This window comes from Hemiscyllium ocellatum, chromosome 36 (genome assembly GCF_020745735.1).
Source record: "Hemiscyllium ocellatum isolate sHemOce1 chromosome 36, sHemOce1.pat.X.cur, whole genome shotgun sequence".
Taxonomy (NCBI): domain Eukaryota; kingdom Metazoa; phylum Chordata; class Chondrichthyes; order Orectolobiformes; family Hemiscylliidae; genus Hemiscyllium; species Hemiscyllium ocellatum.
The window spans coordinates 5826848-5841695 of NC_083436.1; the positions used below are offsets into that span (position 1 = coordinate 5826848).

Consider the following 14848-nt stretch of genomic DNA (forward strand, 5'->3'; position numbering starts at 1 on the left):
ATAAAAGTCGACACTAGATTTCAGAAAGAATCTCAAAGGCTGGAATTCATATGACTTGATGTTGGCCAAGTGATGAAAAGTGTAAGTGGAAAATGTTGTTTCTGAGTACCTAATTGACAAAGCTACATATAGACAGTCCAGGTATAATGGTTCTCTGCTCATTCATCCTGGAGCAATTGCTGTTCATATCTTCCACAATATAGAGCAATCCTTTTTATTATCCACATGTTTGCCCATGTGCAGACGGAAAGAAAAGGATATCTAAAGATTTGTTGCTCTGTCCTATCTGATAGTGTGCTGCAGCTAACTGACCACCTAATCACATAGAGTCATAGAGATGTACAGCACGGAAACAGACCTTTCAGTCCAACTCATCCATGCCAACTAGATATCTTAACCTAATCTAGTCCCATTTGCCAGCACTTGGCCCATATCACTCTAAACCCGTCCTATTCATCTACCCATCCCACATCCTCAAAAGATGATAATGGTGCTCATACCTTATCTTCTGGGATGTTTGCTCTCTCTAGATGATATCTATGGTATCAACAGATTCACTTGTGCTCTTGGCAGAGATTTGCCAATTATAATAACAACATAACTATGTACCCAGTTCCTTACTAACCCTCAATTCAAGATGGTATATTCTGTGTCTATCTTTTGCTATATCAATGACCTGGAGGAAAATTGTGGCTTTTCTAGCAAAGATTTTGTTACCTATCTGGAAGTATTAATTAAGCTACAAACCATACCAAATGGCAATGATAGGCTGATGGTTATTCACATACCTCTCAATCTATATCCTATGCCATCATTCATGCTTGTACACTAAACATAACTGAACACCTCACTGACAACAAAGATTTGAAAAACAATCAACGCCAAGAGAAGACACACTAGTAAGTTCTCGGATTTCAGCAGTTGGATCAATCATGACAAAACATAATTGGACGATTTGGGATAGCAGCAAAACCTCAAGCCACTTTCCTTCTCCTCATGCATTTGCAACACCAATTTCTCAACTTCAACACAATGATTCAACAAGGCACATTCTAGCTCTGGCCACTGTCACCTGATATATTGTGTACTTGCACTACATCCAAAATGTTATGATTATGTGTAATGTGCAGTGTTAGTCGCTGGCCTGCCCATATAACAAGAATGGTTATATAGCAAGAATGCCAATATCACCAATCACCTTTTATCACACAACTCAATATCCAAAATATTTGACAACTGCCACATTAACTCATGTTGAGCTGAATAGTAAGCTTTATTAAATCATGTACTCAAGTGATGCAACCAAATAACATATCCCCAATTTTTGAAACCTATGATCAAACATCTTAATTATTTTAAATACAGAATCTCCCTGGAAGGACTTAGCCTTGTTAAAAGTAAAAATCATGGTTTGATGACAATAATAAAGAAATAAGACTGTGTTTGACCTTCATATATACTGCTTGCCTTCCTCACATGAACAATCAAGATTGTTTTGATGAAGAAGACTGATCACCAACAAATACAGCCATGAGCTTAATTTAATCTTTGACCCATAAAGGAAAAAAGTGGAAGATTAAAGCTACAACTGTAGTCAAATGCTAAAAGGACATAATGTTACTTCAATGAGCTCACACTGCGTATTGTGACAATATTATGGCTTTAAGAGATGTATTTTGTACTGGACTTTTTTGAAGAGAGGTTTTAAGTTCGAGGCGCTGAGCTATCTAATGAAACGTAAACATTCTGTGAGGCCTTGGGGTTTTTTTTTAAAGTAGGAACAACAAAAGCAATCTAAATGGTATCCACAGAACCAGGATTTTTAGTTATAATTTTTCAGTAGCAGCTGCTGGGTCTTGAAGCTGGATGTGGAAGCTGTTTTTTTCCTCTCTTGGTTACAACTAAAAGCTAGGAGTTCTTGTCCTGTTGCTAGAATTGCATGTGAGACAATCTGTTTTACTGAATTTGACATGTCAATGATGTGTTTATGAGATATTACTACATCGGGATAGTTCCTGTTTTGTACTTAAATAATCTAACATTCTGTTAAGTTTTTTCCAACAGAGTTGAGTTATTTCAATTTTTTTTTGTGTTGTACTTTAACAATAGTGTATGAATAAAGTGTATTCTGCTTCAAATCTGGTAGTTTGACCAATCGAATTAATTCTGGAACGTAATGTTTGGCACTTGCCTCGATAATAAAAAAAATGTTATGGTCTGGGCTATCTTCTCAAGATAGATGGGGAGGGGGGAGGGGTTTGGTCTACTCCATAATAATATGAACTCAATGTTGGTGGCACTGCCCTCAACCTCATTGAAACAGGCATAAAATTGCCAACTGTCCAAGCAAAGCTTTAATTACTGGGGCAATCAAACCTGAACTTTCCTTCTCTCATGTATGAAATTTACTCCCAAAACTAGCTATATAAAACCAGTTTACTACAACCATCAAACCTAGAAACATTGACCAATTCTATTTGTGCTGTATGACACCAAGGTGTACAGGGCAGGTATATTAGTCTTAATGATCTAGATTTTGCTGTGCAGGGGAGAATTTCAAATCTCGCAGACGATTAAAAACCTTGGAGACATTGCAAACTGACAGAAGGAGCAGCATAGTGGTTCATTGGTCAGCACTGCCACCTCACAGGACCAGGGACGTGGATTCGATTTCACCCTTAGACAACTGTCTGTGTGGAGTTTGCAAATTCTCACTGTGTCTACAGGTTTCTGCCAGGTGCTCCAGTTTCCTCCCACAGTCCAAAGATGTGCAGGTTGGGTGGATTGGCCGTATTAAATTGTCCATAGTGTCCTAGGATGTGCAAGCTAAGTGGATTAGCCATAAGAAATGCAGGGTTACAAGGATAGGGTATGAGGGTGGCCCTGGGAGGGATACTCTTCAGAGTGTTGGTGTGGACCTGAAGGGCCGAATGACCTGCGTCCACATTGTAGGGATTCTATGATTCTTGAGGACAGTTAGAAATCCAAAAAGACACAGACAAGTTGATGAGGTAGGCAGGTAAGTGTTAGATGAAGTTCAATGCACAGAAGTGTAAGATGATGCATTTTGGCAGGAAGAACATGAAAAGACAATATAAATTAAGGGGATGATTTTGAAGGTTGTGCAGGAGTAGAAGGGCTTGAGTGTATATGTGTTCAAATCTGGTCAAGTGGAGAAAGCTGTTAATAAAGCACAGTCTTATGCATTACTAACAAGAGCTTAACATACAAGAACAAGGAGGTGATGTTGTTCATATATAAGACACTTCTCAGCTGGAGTATTGTGCACAGTTTGGGGGATCATACTATAGGAATGATATGATTGCATTAGAGTGAGTGCAGAAGAGATTTTCAAGAACTGTTCAAAATCTGAGAGGTTTCAGTTATGAGAAGGGCTTCCTGATGAAAGGCTTATGCCCAAAATGTCAATTCTCGTGCTCCTCGGATGCTGCCTAACCTGCTGTGCTTTTCCAGCACCACACGCTTGACTCTGATTCCAGCATCTGCAGTCCTCAATTTCTCCTAGAGTTGCATTTGAGACAATCTGTTTTCTGAATTTGCATTTGCCAAAGGTGTCTATGACATATTATCATATTGAAACATTTAATTGAGTAACAGTTACTGTATCTATTATTCTGTTAAGTTTTCCATTAGAGTTAAGTTATTCCAATCCCTTCTCTCTTTTGTTGTATTTTAATTATAGTGGATGAATAAAATGTGTTTTGCTTTAAATCTGGTAGTTTGACCAATCAAATTGCATCTGGAATGCAATTCCTTACATTTACCTTTAAAATAGGAAAAAGTTAGATTCTAGACTATGTTCTGAATATTTTGAGAGGGCTTGGTCTGGTCGAAAACAATACAAGCTAAATGGTACAATTCTGAGCGGACTACAGGAGTAGAGGGACCTCATGCTTCAAATATATAATGATCTGAAAGTGGCCACACAAATTGAAACAATTTTTCAGAAGGGTTGTAGAATTCTTGGAATTGTAAATAGAGACATAGACCATAAAAGCAAAGAAGTGATGCCATACCTCTACAAATCATTGGTCAGGCCACATTTAGAATATTGTGTTAAATTATGAGTGCCTTATGTAAGGACAAATGTTAAAGCCCTGAAGAGTGCAAAGCAGATTTACTAGCATGATACCAGGATTGAGGGTTCTTAGATACAAGGAAAGACTAGAGAAATTCTCCTTGGAGCAGAGAAGATTAAGAGGTGACCTTACTGAGATGTTCAAAATTATGAACAATAGACAATAGGTGCAGGAGTAGGCCATTCTGCCCTTCGATCCTGCACTACCATTCAATATGATCATAGCTGATCATCCTTAATCAGTATCCTGTTCCTGCCTTATCTCCATAACCCTTGATTCCACAATCTTTGAGAGCTCTATCCAACTCTTTCTAAAATGAGTCCAGAGACTGGGCCTCCACTGCCCTCTGGGGCAGAGCATTCCACACGGCCACCACTCTCTGGGTGAAGAAGTTTCTCCTCATCTCTGTCCTAAATGGCCTACCCCGTATTTTTAATCTGTGTCCTCTGGTTCGGCACTCACCCATCAGCGGAAACATGTTCTTCACTCTGCCTCCAGTGTCCAAACCTTTAATAACCTTATATGTCTCAATCAGATCCCCTCTCAGTCTTCTAAACTCAAGGGTACACAAGCCCAGTCGCTTCAGTCTTTCAGTGTAAGGTAATCCCGCCATTCCAGGAATTGACCTCGTGAACCTACGCTGCACTCCCTCAATAGCCAGAATGTCTTTTCTCAAATTTGGAGACCAGAACTGCACACAGTACTCCATGTGTGGTCTCACCAGGGCACTGTACATCTGCAGAAGCACCTCTTTGCTTCTATACTCAATCCCTCTTGTTATGAAGGCCAGCATACTATTAGCCTTCTTCACTACCTGCTGTACCTGCATGCTTACCTTCATTGACTGGTGTACAAGAACATCCAGATCTCTTTGTACTGCCCTTTTACCTAAATTGATTCCATTTAGGTAGTAATCTGCCTTCCTGTTCTTGCCACCAAAGTGGATAACCATACATTTATCCACATTAAATTGCATTTGCCATGCATCTGACCACTCACCTAACCTGTCCAGGTCACCCTGTAATCTCCTAACATCCTCATCACATTTCATTTTGACAGAGTAAAAGATATTCTGTTTTCATTAGTTGTTATGTCAATAACTAAGGGTCAAAATTTCACAACTCTCAGCAAAAGAGCTCAGAGTGAGTTGAGGAGAAAATTCTTTACACAGAGTTGTTAGGAACTGGAATGCACTGCCCAGAGAGTGATGAAGGCAAACTCCATATGAGGTTTCAATGAGATAAATATATATTTGAAAGTGATGTGTTTAGAGGGCTATGGAGATAGGCTGGAAAATGGGACTAGATAGTTAGCTTTTTCAGGAGTCAGTAAATACTATGGCTGATTGACCTCATTTTGTACTGTAAAATTATATAGAATCATACAGCATGGAAACAGACCCTTCAGTCCAACCAGTCCATGCCAAAAATAATCTCAAACTAACCTAGTCCCACCTACCTGCTCCTGGCCCATATCTCTCAAACCTTTCCTATTTATGCATCTACCCAAATGCCTTTTAAATGTTGTAGTTGTACCCACATCAACCACTTTCTCAAGAAGTTCATTCCACTCGCAAATGATCCTCTGTGTAAAATACTTTCCCGGATGTCTTTTTAAAATCTCTCTCCTCTCATCTTAAAAATACACCCTCTGGTCTTGAAATCCCCCATCCTAGGGAAAAGACAGCTATCATTAACTCTGTCTATATCTCTTTATAAACTTCTATCAGATTGCCTCTCAACCTCTGACACTCCAGTGAAAAAAGTCCCAGACTGTCCAGCCTTTCTTTATAACTTCCATACCCATTCAACATGCTGGTAAATCTCCTGGTGAACCCTCTCTAGCTTGATAATAACCTTCCTATAACTGGGCGACCAGAAGTGAACACAGTACTCCAGAAGAGCTCTCACCAATGTCCTGTACAATCTCAACATGACCTCCCACCTCCTATACTCAAAGGACTGAGCAATGAAGGCAAGCTCTCCATATGTGACGCAAACTTCAAAGAATTATATACCTGCACCCCCAGGTCTCTGTTCTACAACTTTGCCCAAGGCCTGACCATTAACTGTATAAGCTCTACCTTTGTTTGTTGTGCTAAAATGCAAAACCTCGCATTTATCCAGGTTGAACTTCATCTGCCATTTTTCAGCCCATTGACCCACGTGATCCAAGATCCCTTTGTAAACTTAGAAAACCTTTACTCTCTACAATGCCAAAAATTTTCAGGTTGTCTGAAAATTTACTAACCATGCCTTCTGTAATTTCATCCAAATAATTTATATAAATGACAAACCTCTGTAATTATCAAGAAATCTTAGTAGACACATATCTAGATTCTCACAATATGTACCTGAATGATCAATTTAGCCTAATTTTGAGTGAACCAACACTCATTTGTTATTTATTGTTTAGCAAGGTAGATGGATGGAGTCTCCCAATTTTAATTATCAGTGTGTGCTGAGTTAGCAATTCTCAGATGCTGTGACAAGTACAACATTTGGTGCCAGGGATCCAGTGCAAACTGTGAATATTTTCCTGGGATATCTGCCTTAGCTTTTAATGAGTATCTTACTGTAAACATGTCTTCTTGGATTGCCTCAACATAAATTCCACAGGAACCTCTACAGTTCTTCAAAGGAAATCAAATATAAAAAATTACGATGTTAAAAATACCAAGCTAGTTCTTGATAATAGCTTAGTTGTTAAAATTGTAGAGTTCAAATTTAAATTTAGCCAATGGAAAGCATACATCAAAATCTGCATCCATAACAGCTCATCCTAAAAAATCTGAAAATATAGGAGCAAAAATTTTTCACATCTCAATACTGAACCAGATAAAGTTGAAAATGTTAATTTTATTCATTTATTACATAGAAGTAATGCCGACAATACAAATACTTCAACTACTTTAAAAAAAATTTTGTGAAATGTTGAACAGGCATATTGAAAACACAAAACACTCACTAAACATGAACAATGAATTTACAATTGGTGACTGAAGTATGGAACTGAAGGAGTAGAATTGCTGTAACGTTCTTAAGACAATAGAACACCATTTCCAAAACCTTAATATAGAATTTGCAACATCAATAAAATCTGTTCCAAGACACATTCACTACACATTAAGTAAATGAAATAGAGAAAGAAAACGACAAAAATACCATTCAATATTACAAAGGAACAATTTAATGGTATAACAAACTATGTACTGCAATTTAACCATAAATAATTTTAATTTTTTTTTTATACATGCATACTAGTAAACTGTTCAGTATGCTCAAAAGATGAGTTTTTAGGCAACCTTTAAGCAAAACATTGATATTTAGTCTGTTGAAATAATTAATGGTTTTCATACTAAAAAGCCCCAGCTATGATTGTCATAAGAACTGGGTTTTAGAAAGCATTTCTAGCATAACATATAGTGGATCATTATATTAGAAAAATATGAATTTTTCCAAGATTTTTCCTGAGTCATACATTTCAAGGTGCTGCATGGTGGTGCTTAGTGTATACAAATTTATATGACCACCATGAACTGGAAATGGTAATGAAATAAAACGAAAACAAACTATGTCAGCAAATGTGCGTGATAATTGTGAACACCTACTAGAGGTACCATATAGATGCTAAATGAGTACAATGGTGATTTGGGCCAATGCTTCAGTTTGAATGGTCCACTAAAATTCACTATCCAAATTTCTAAATGAAGAAGAAAAGTTACTTGGCTGGGATCTTAGTATGAACTTCCACTTTCAAAATAATAGGGGAAAAAAAATCAGAATAGTGCTGCCACCAGTGGTCACTGGACTCAAAACATTAATTATTTCTTTCTTCCACATATGCTGCCAGACTTGCTGAGTTTCTCCAGTGATTTCTGTTTTTTGTCTTAATTCCCCAACATGCTTAGATTGTTACAGCGTGAAATCAAAGATTTTTTAAAAAATTTAAATGTTATTATTTTATTAAAATTTTGTTCTATTAAACTTTAATTCTTCAGCAAGGCCTGTACAAATATATAGTTTGTGCAAAGTCATGGCACAAGCACTGGTGATAGCAAATTTGTCATTTTAACAGCTGCCTTACCACCATTTTTCCTCAGGGAAGCAAAAAGCTTGTGCATAATATTGTACAAAGCATATCCCAAATTCACACTTTTCAAGTATACTGTAATAGATTAGCATACCTGAATATTAAAAATGATCAGCAGCATCGACCACTTCAAGCCAACAGTCAATGTTCCAGTTTCTCAATAAACTGCCTTTTTGTATGAAACACCATTTATGGCAAATTGCAAGTAAACACTGAGTCAGATTAACTGAAAGAAAAAAAAAGCTTTACTGTGAAATTTATGAAAATGAATATTCTTCCTTTAGAAATGCACAACTATACAAGCTCAACTTTCACAGTATTGGCACAGTAATAGTTATGATAGGCTTGAATAATTATTCCTGTTTCAAACACCAGATTTTGATCTACGTATGTTTCCTCTACATTTTTTACTTGAATCACAAACAAATCTTATCATATGATAAGATTTCTCATAAAGCCATGAATCACTGCTTTACCTGGGGAGGAAATATACTGAATATTGCCTCCCAATTTCAGAAGTATAAAACTCTTACATATAAAAAAGGTATATTATAACATCACTGCGACCAAGAGTAGGTATTCAACACTCTCCACTCAGCACATGATCTTAAATAAATATATTTAAAGAGCATTCTCTGTTTGGTTTCTTCTTCTTGTGATTGTTTGCTTGGTTTCAAAAACTGATTCTTCATGCTTTCCTCATTAAACATTTTGTCTTTCAGTTCTTCCATAAAAGGCAGTATTAACATCTCTTCCGTGTATAAAGTTAGTTGTTTGGTTTCAAGGATTCATACCCCTCTTGCAATAGATCCCTCCATGCTTTCAAGAACTGAGCATTTTCTGAGCATTTTGTAGTTAAGTCATCCACTTGAGCTGAAAGAGCTGATGTGACTTCCCAGACTTTTATCAAATATATGGCAGTCTGAAATGAAACAGATCAGCAAAAATGAAAACCAAGAAGCAGAATAAAAAAGCAGGAACCAAATAAAATGTTTCTTATGGTGCTGGATAAACTCAGACCACTTCTTTATCAACTTTCACAAAATATTATTGTTTTATTTATTCTGTAAGAGAACTTTGTAATGTTCATATAGGTATAGTGTTATAAATTTGATTTTTGGACTGTCAGATGTATTTGAAAACCAGGCATTTTCACATCTTCAACAGAATAGGCATATTGCCTTAAAAGGTTTTCGTCTATAAATTGTGCATGCCACTAACTGTCACAACAGTAAACTGAAAGACAACAATCAGTGCAAGACAAAACTATTGTAAAGGACAAAACCATAGATTAATATCATAAACACTGGTACTGCAAGATGTTAACAAGTTTTGAGAAGTTTTGAGGTTAACTGTAGGCTAATTTATAACTCCAATGATAGTCATCTAGAAAAATTATCCCAATCAATTCCAAATACCAAGCACCTAGAATAATTCGAATATACCCCCTTGCATTTGATGTAAAGAACCTCATATGAAAACAAGTTAGTGCAGAGAATGCAAATATAAGTACTCCAATATATACGGCACTGCTCAAACTCCTTGATCTGAAATCTGGGAAGATCCAAAATATGGTACGATCTCGAGCGTAAACATTTCACCTAGATTATAAAGGCACAAACTTTTCAAACAAATTGAAACATTTTGTTGGCCTAAAGTGCAGGATCAATTGAAGACAATAAGGTCTAATATACCATTTTAAAATAGCAATATTGTACATCACTGCCGCATCTGTTGCCATCTCCAATTGCTCTCAAGTAGGTTCTGAAGCCACCTGCTTGAACCAGTTGTCCATGTGGTGTAAACACATTCCTAGTGCTGCTGAGAAAAGCCACTCATTCAGCGACAGTTAAGAAACAACAATTTAATTCTACTTTAGGAAGGTGTGTAGCTTGGAGGGAAATTTGCAAGTGGCAGTGAGGTTTGACCAAGACTCCACAAATGATGGGGGCAATGCCAACATGAATGCCAGCCACCTACAGTACATCTGCTGCGGTAGTTACTTTATTCAATAGCATTCACTCTGAAAAAGTCAAATCGGAGGTGAAGCATAACCCTGTCGCATTCTTTACACATGTTGCCAAGACTTCATGAGTTCCTCCAGAAACTTCCGTTTTTATTTCAGATTTTCTGTAGAGTTTTACAGAATTTTAATATTTAGTATTTTAATAAGTATTGGATTTCCTTTGTGAAAAGGGGTGCGGGAACAGTTTGCCGTGGGGTCAAGTGGACGAGGGTCCCACACTTAATTTGGGGGCGGGGGGGATAGAATCCCTCAGCCGGGTGGGGAAGAGAGAGAAATAGGTTCCCTCAGCTTTGGGGCGGGAAGGAGTCCCTTAACCTTGGGGGGGAAGATAGGGCCCCTCAACCGGGGGGGGGGAACTCGGGAGAAGCCCGATGGCGTTGGGAAAGAAGCCCGGGAACGGTTGGAGATCCCCGAGAGGATTTTTTTTTAAACTCCAGCACATTGAGCGGGGTGCAGCCGCCGCCGCCAGTATTCCGCTAACCCACCCTCACTGACCTGGTCGATCTGCAGCTCGAGCTCCTGCAGCTTGTGCTCGTTGCTGACTCTCTCCATCTTCACCTTGAAGCGTTCCTGCAGCGCGAGCTCAACGGTCAAACTGCGCGCCCAAACCAACCGTCTGCCCATGCAGAGTCTGCCCAAACATGTGCCTGCACTTAATACAAGGCGCGTTTGATTCGTTTTGTAATCTATATGGCTATTGTGCAATTTATTTATGTTCAGTAAAAATGTAAAATCTACATCGAATTAGTTACAGCCATTCTCGAATTTCTCCAGTGCTTAGTTCAAATGTTATCGCTTACGAACAGCATTTTATGTTGATAGCAAATTGAATTTTTACTGCATTTGTAAACCATTTGTCACTGACCACTGGGGAGGTGAACAAACATAAGTGACAACTTGGAGATGAGGATGAGGTCGGGCTGTCCGTACAAGGAGGCATCACCCCCATATATTGTATTCTGGGATTTGTAGTTCTGGAAACTTGTTCAAACTCCCTTAATTCCTCTCCCGATCACCTCTGTCATTTCATGGTGGGTAAACAGGATTAAATATGGATTTTGGATTAGTGGTGCTGGAAGAGCACAGCAGTTCAGGGAGCATCCGAGGAGCAGCAAAATCGACGATTCATCCTTTATTCCTGATGAAGGGCTTTTGCCCGAAACGTCGATTTTCCTGCTCCTCGGACGCTGCCTGAACTGCTGTGCTCTTCCAGCACCACTAATCCAGAATCTGGTTTCCAGCATCTGCAGTCGTTGTTTTTTTAATATGCTTTAGGATACGGATATTAAGTTCTTCTAAATGAGATTGGGAGAGTCTTGCTGCAAATGTGTTGCTGGTCAAAGCACAGCAGGTTAGGCAGCATCTCAGGAATAGAGAATTCGACGTTTCGAGCATAAGCCCTTCATCAGGAATAAGAGAGAGAGAGCCAAGCCGGCTGAGATAAAAGGTAGGGAGGAGGGACTAGCCTCCCACAGGAGGGAGAGTCTTGGACAACTTTAATGATGATCTGGAGATGCCGGTGTTGGACTGGTGTGGACAACGTTAAAAATCACACAACACCAGGACTAACTTTCGAATCAGGCAATCACCTGATGAAGGAGCAATGCTGAGAAAACTAGTGCTTCCAAATAAACCTGTTGGACTATAACCTGGTGTTGTGTGATCTTTAACCTGAATAATCGCATTGAACAGCCTACGATACCAGCGGCCTTAGTTGATATTGCTGAATTAAAAATATGCGACACACTCAGATCTGGTTCGTTATAAAAGTGGAAATAAGATGTTATTTTAAAAGTCTCCCTGAGTGTGAAAGGAATGGTAAGGATTGTGTTTGTGTTGCTCTCCTTTGCCCTTTTGCTGAAGTGCGGCCATAGTGATGCTGACGTCACCACAGGCGGATTGTGAACCGGATGATGCGCATGCTCATTTAGCCTGGTACCGGTGAGCATGCGCAGTGCAACTCGAGCCGTCGCGACGACACCCCTTTCAAACTTCAACAGCCAAGTGCGTGACGAAAAGTTGGCTCTGTTTTCTCACTACACATGCTGCCGTCCTCAGACACTCTGCTTTTCGTTCAGATTTCCAGTTCTTTTATGCCTATTTCCTACAGGGCCGTATGCCATTCAGCGCAGGCGCAAGAGGCGGGTATTGCGAGTCTTCAATCAGTTAGCCTAGAGGAGGCGGAGTGAAGCTTTAATCTGAAACGGGAGCAGTAACCTGAGCTCTAGGGTTTTACATTGCAGCCTCAAAGAGGCTGTGTCATATTGTTTTGAGTGTATAACAGGTAGCTCCGGAATGTGGTCGGCGGGTAACCGGTTTACAGCACGAGGTAAGAGACTCTTCCCCCGGTAAAGATCGGCCTCTGACCGCAGATATGCTAAAGACTGACATTTAAATCATAGCAGTCACGCACATTTAAAAAAAATTAAACACGTCCACTTAAGTCAGTACCACACACAAGGTTACCAATCAGCTGATCGAAATCATACTATTGTTTTTAACAATCTAAGCAGTTCAGTTGCCCCCACTGTGGCTCCTTAAGTTGTCCATCCATTCACTTTTGAGATAATCAATCATTTATACTTATCGCTTTTAAAGGTCAGGTCTCATTCATTACCACGAGCTGTACAAAAATATTCTTCACCAGACGTCTTCCGTCTCCCCAAAGTTTACATCAGTTCCATGTACCTTCATCGTCAGTCCCTCACAGGCAAGGATGACTCTCCCATTCTTAGGGTGAGACTGTAAATGGCTTTATATACTAATGTGGCTACTGCAGGTTCTGTAACACTTGGGGCAGGTGGTGGTCATGGATGGGCAGTGTGTTCCTCTCCCTGTTTTCACCTGGCTTCTGCTGTTTCCTGACAATAAGTCTCAAGATGCTTGATGTCTTCCTGTTTACAGCTTTGGACAGTCTTGAACCAGTGATTCCCAGTTGTCTGTGGGAATGCAGTGCTTGGCCATTGAGGCCTTGAGGGTTTCCCTGGAGTACTTGCTCTGTCCACTTGGGGCTTGCCTGACATTTACAAGCACCTTGGGGAGTCTCTCTCGTCAGTCATGTGGACAATGTACCTCACCCATCATAGCTGATAATATGAGGTTAGTGCCTCTGCTGTGATGTTAATCTGTTCTTGTCTTTCTTCCCAACTGATTTGCAGGATATTGCATAGGCAGTTTTGGTGATATTGCTTCAGTGCCATTCAGTTGATGGGCAGTGTGTTTCTTCATCTACCTTTTACCAAACCTTTCATAAACCAGTGCATCTGTCAAATCTCTCCCACTCTCCTTTGTTCAAATGAGAACAGCCTCGGTTTCTCCCACCAAACAAAGTTAAAATACATTATAGAAACCATTTCCCTAAATCTCTTCTGCACCCACTGCAGCCGCCTCCTCTTTGCAAATGTCGATACAGAGTATTCTAGCCTGACCCTACACCTCTAAGCATATATCACATTTGTTCCAAATAGGGTCCATGTAACCTTTCTATGCACTTCCTTTCCAGTTCCTTTTTATGCTTGGTGCCGTTGTATTCTCATATTTTCTCTTTGGATTTATATTCCTCTTCACTTACACCTTTAACCTGTGCCATTTGGCCTCATTCAATTCACCTTAGGTTTATCTCTATTTTTGTTTATTTCCTTTGTCATCCAAGGAGCCTTGGCACCAACCTTTCTTCCTGTTAAAATGTACCTAGCCTGTACGTAACTTACGTCCTGGAGTCATTCATTGTTCCATAATATTTCTTGTCAGTCCTTTGTTCCATTTTACCTGTTAGATACCCTCATGCTCCATTGCAGTTGGCCCTCTTCCAACTTTGGTTTTTACTTTTCAGTGTTTTTGTATTCTTCAAATCCTGGTCTTCACCGAACTGATGTGCTTCCTTCCTTAGTATTGTTTAATTCTCTCTCTGTACAGGTAGTTCTTCAATAATGCGATGGTTACATTCTTGTGCAACCCCACATGATAGAAACAACACTGAAAAGTTTTGGTGATGCAATCACATTACAGGAAACACATATTTTAAAAGTTCACGTTTTAGAAGAATCATACCAAATTCGTCAATCGTGTTACAGTGAATTTGCGTTAACAAAACGCACTTTATAGAAGAATTACTGATATGTACCTTTATTTCTCTTTTCTATATGACTATGTCTACCTTCCTGCTAATTTATTTTTAACCTTCTCCAAACAAATGGTGAAACCTTCTGTGAGCACTTCTATCACCGGCCTGTTTTGCCTGTTCACCACAAGTGTGGGAATCAGAATGATGCAGCGTAGAAAGGCATTTCATGCATCCCATCTGTGCTTGCTTTTTGACAAAGCTGTCCCACACATAGAAACAGGAATATCTTGTTTAGCCCTAGAATCCTATTTTGCCATTGAGATCATGGCTCACCTGTGACCTATTTCTATGTCCTTTTTTTTCCCAACTCCCTTGATACATTTGGTTAACAAAAATTCATGGATTTCAATTTTCTATTTATCAGTTGATCTGGCAATTGTTTGTGGTAGAGTTCCAAATCCCTCTCATTCTTTGCATGATGAAGTGTTTATGAATTTCACTTCTGAAAGGTCAGCCCCAGTCCTAGATTCTGTTTGAGGATGTGGCTGAAGAGCTTCAGGGCAGAGG

General features: G+C 39.3%; 1 protein-coding gene across 3 annotated transcripts in view; it reads left to right on the forward strand.

Moving 5' to 3' along the window:
• Positions 1-12018: 12018 nt before the first annotated feature.
• The window catches only part of etfdh (electron transfer flavoprotein dehydrogenase), a 52494-nt gene continuing 49664 nt past the window's right edge, over positions 12019-14848 (forward strand). Inside the window, exon 1 of one of the 3 annotated variants that reach the window (XM_060851357.1) lies at positions 12019-12036. Coding sequence is in view for 2 of the 3 variants with exons in the window: in XM_060851355.1 (XP_060707338.1) it covers positions 12514-12547 (34 nt within the window). In the remaining variant the exon portion in view is untranslated. Of the gene's footprint in view, positions 12037-12189; positions 12548-14848 lie in introns of those variants that run through there. The other 2 variants (XM_060851355.1, XM_060851356.1) reach the window with 2 other exon arrangements.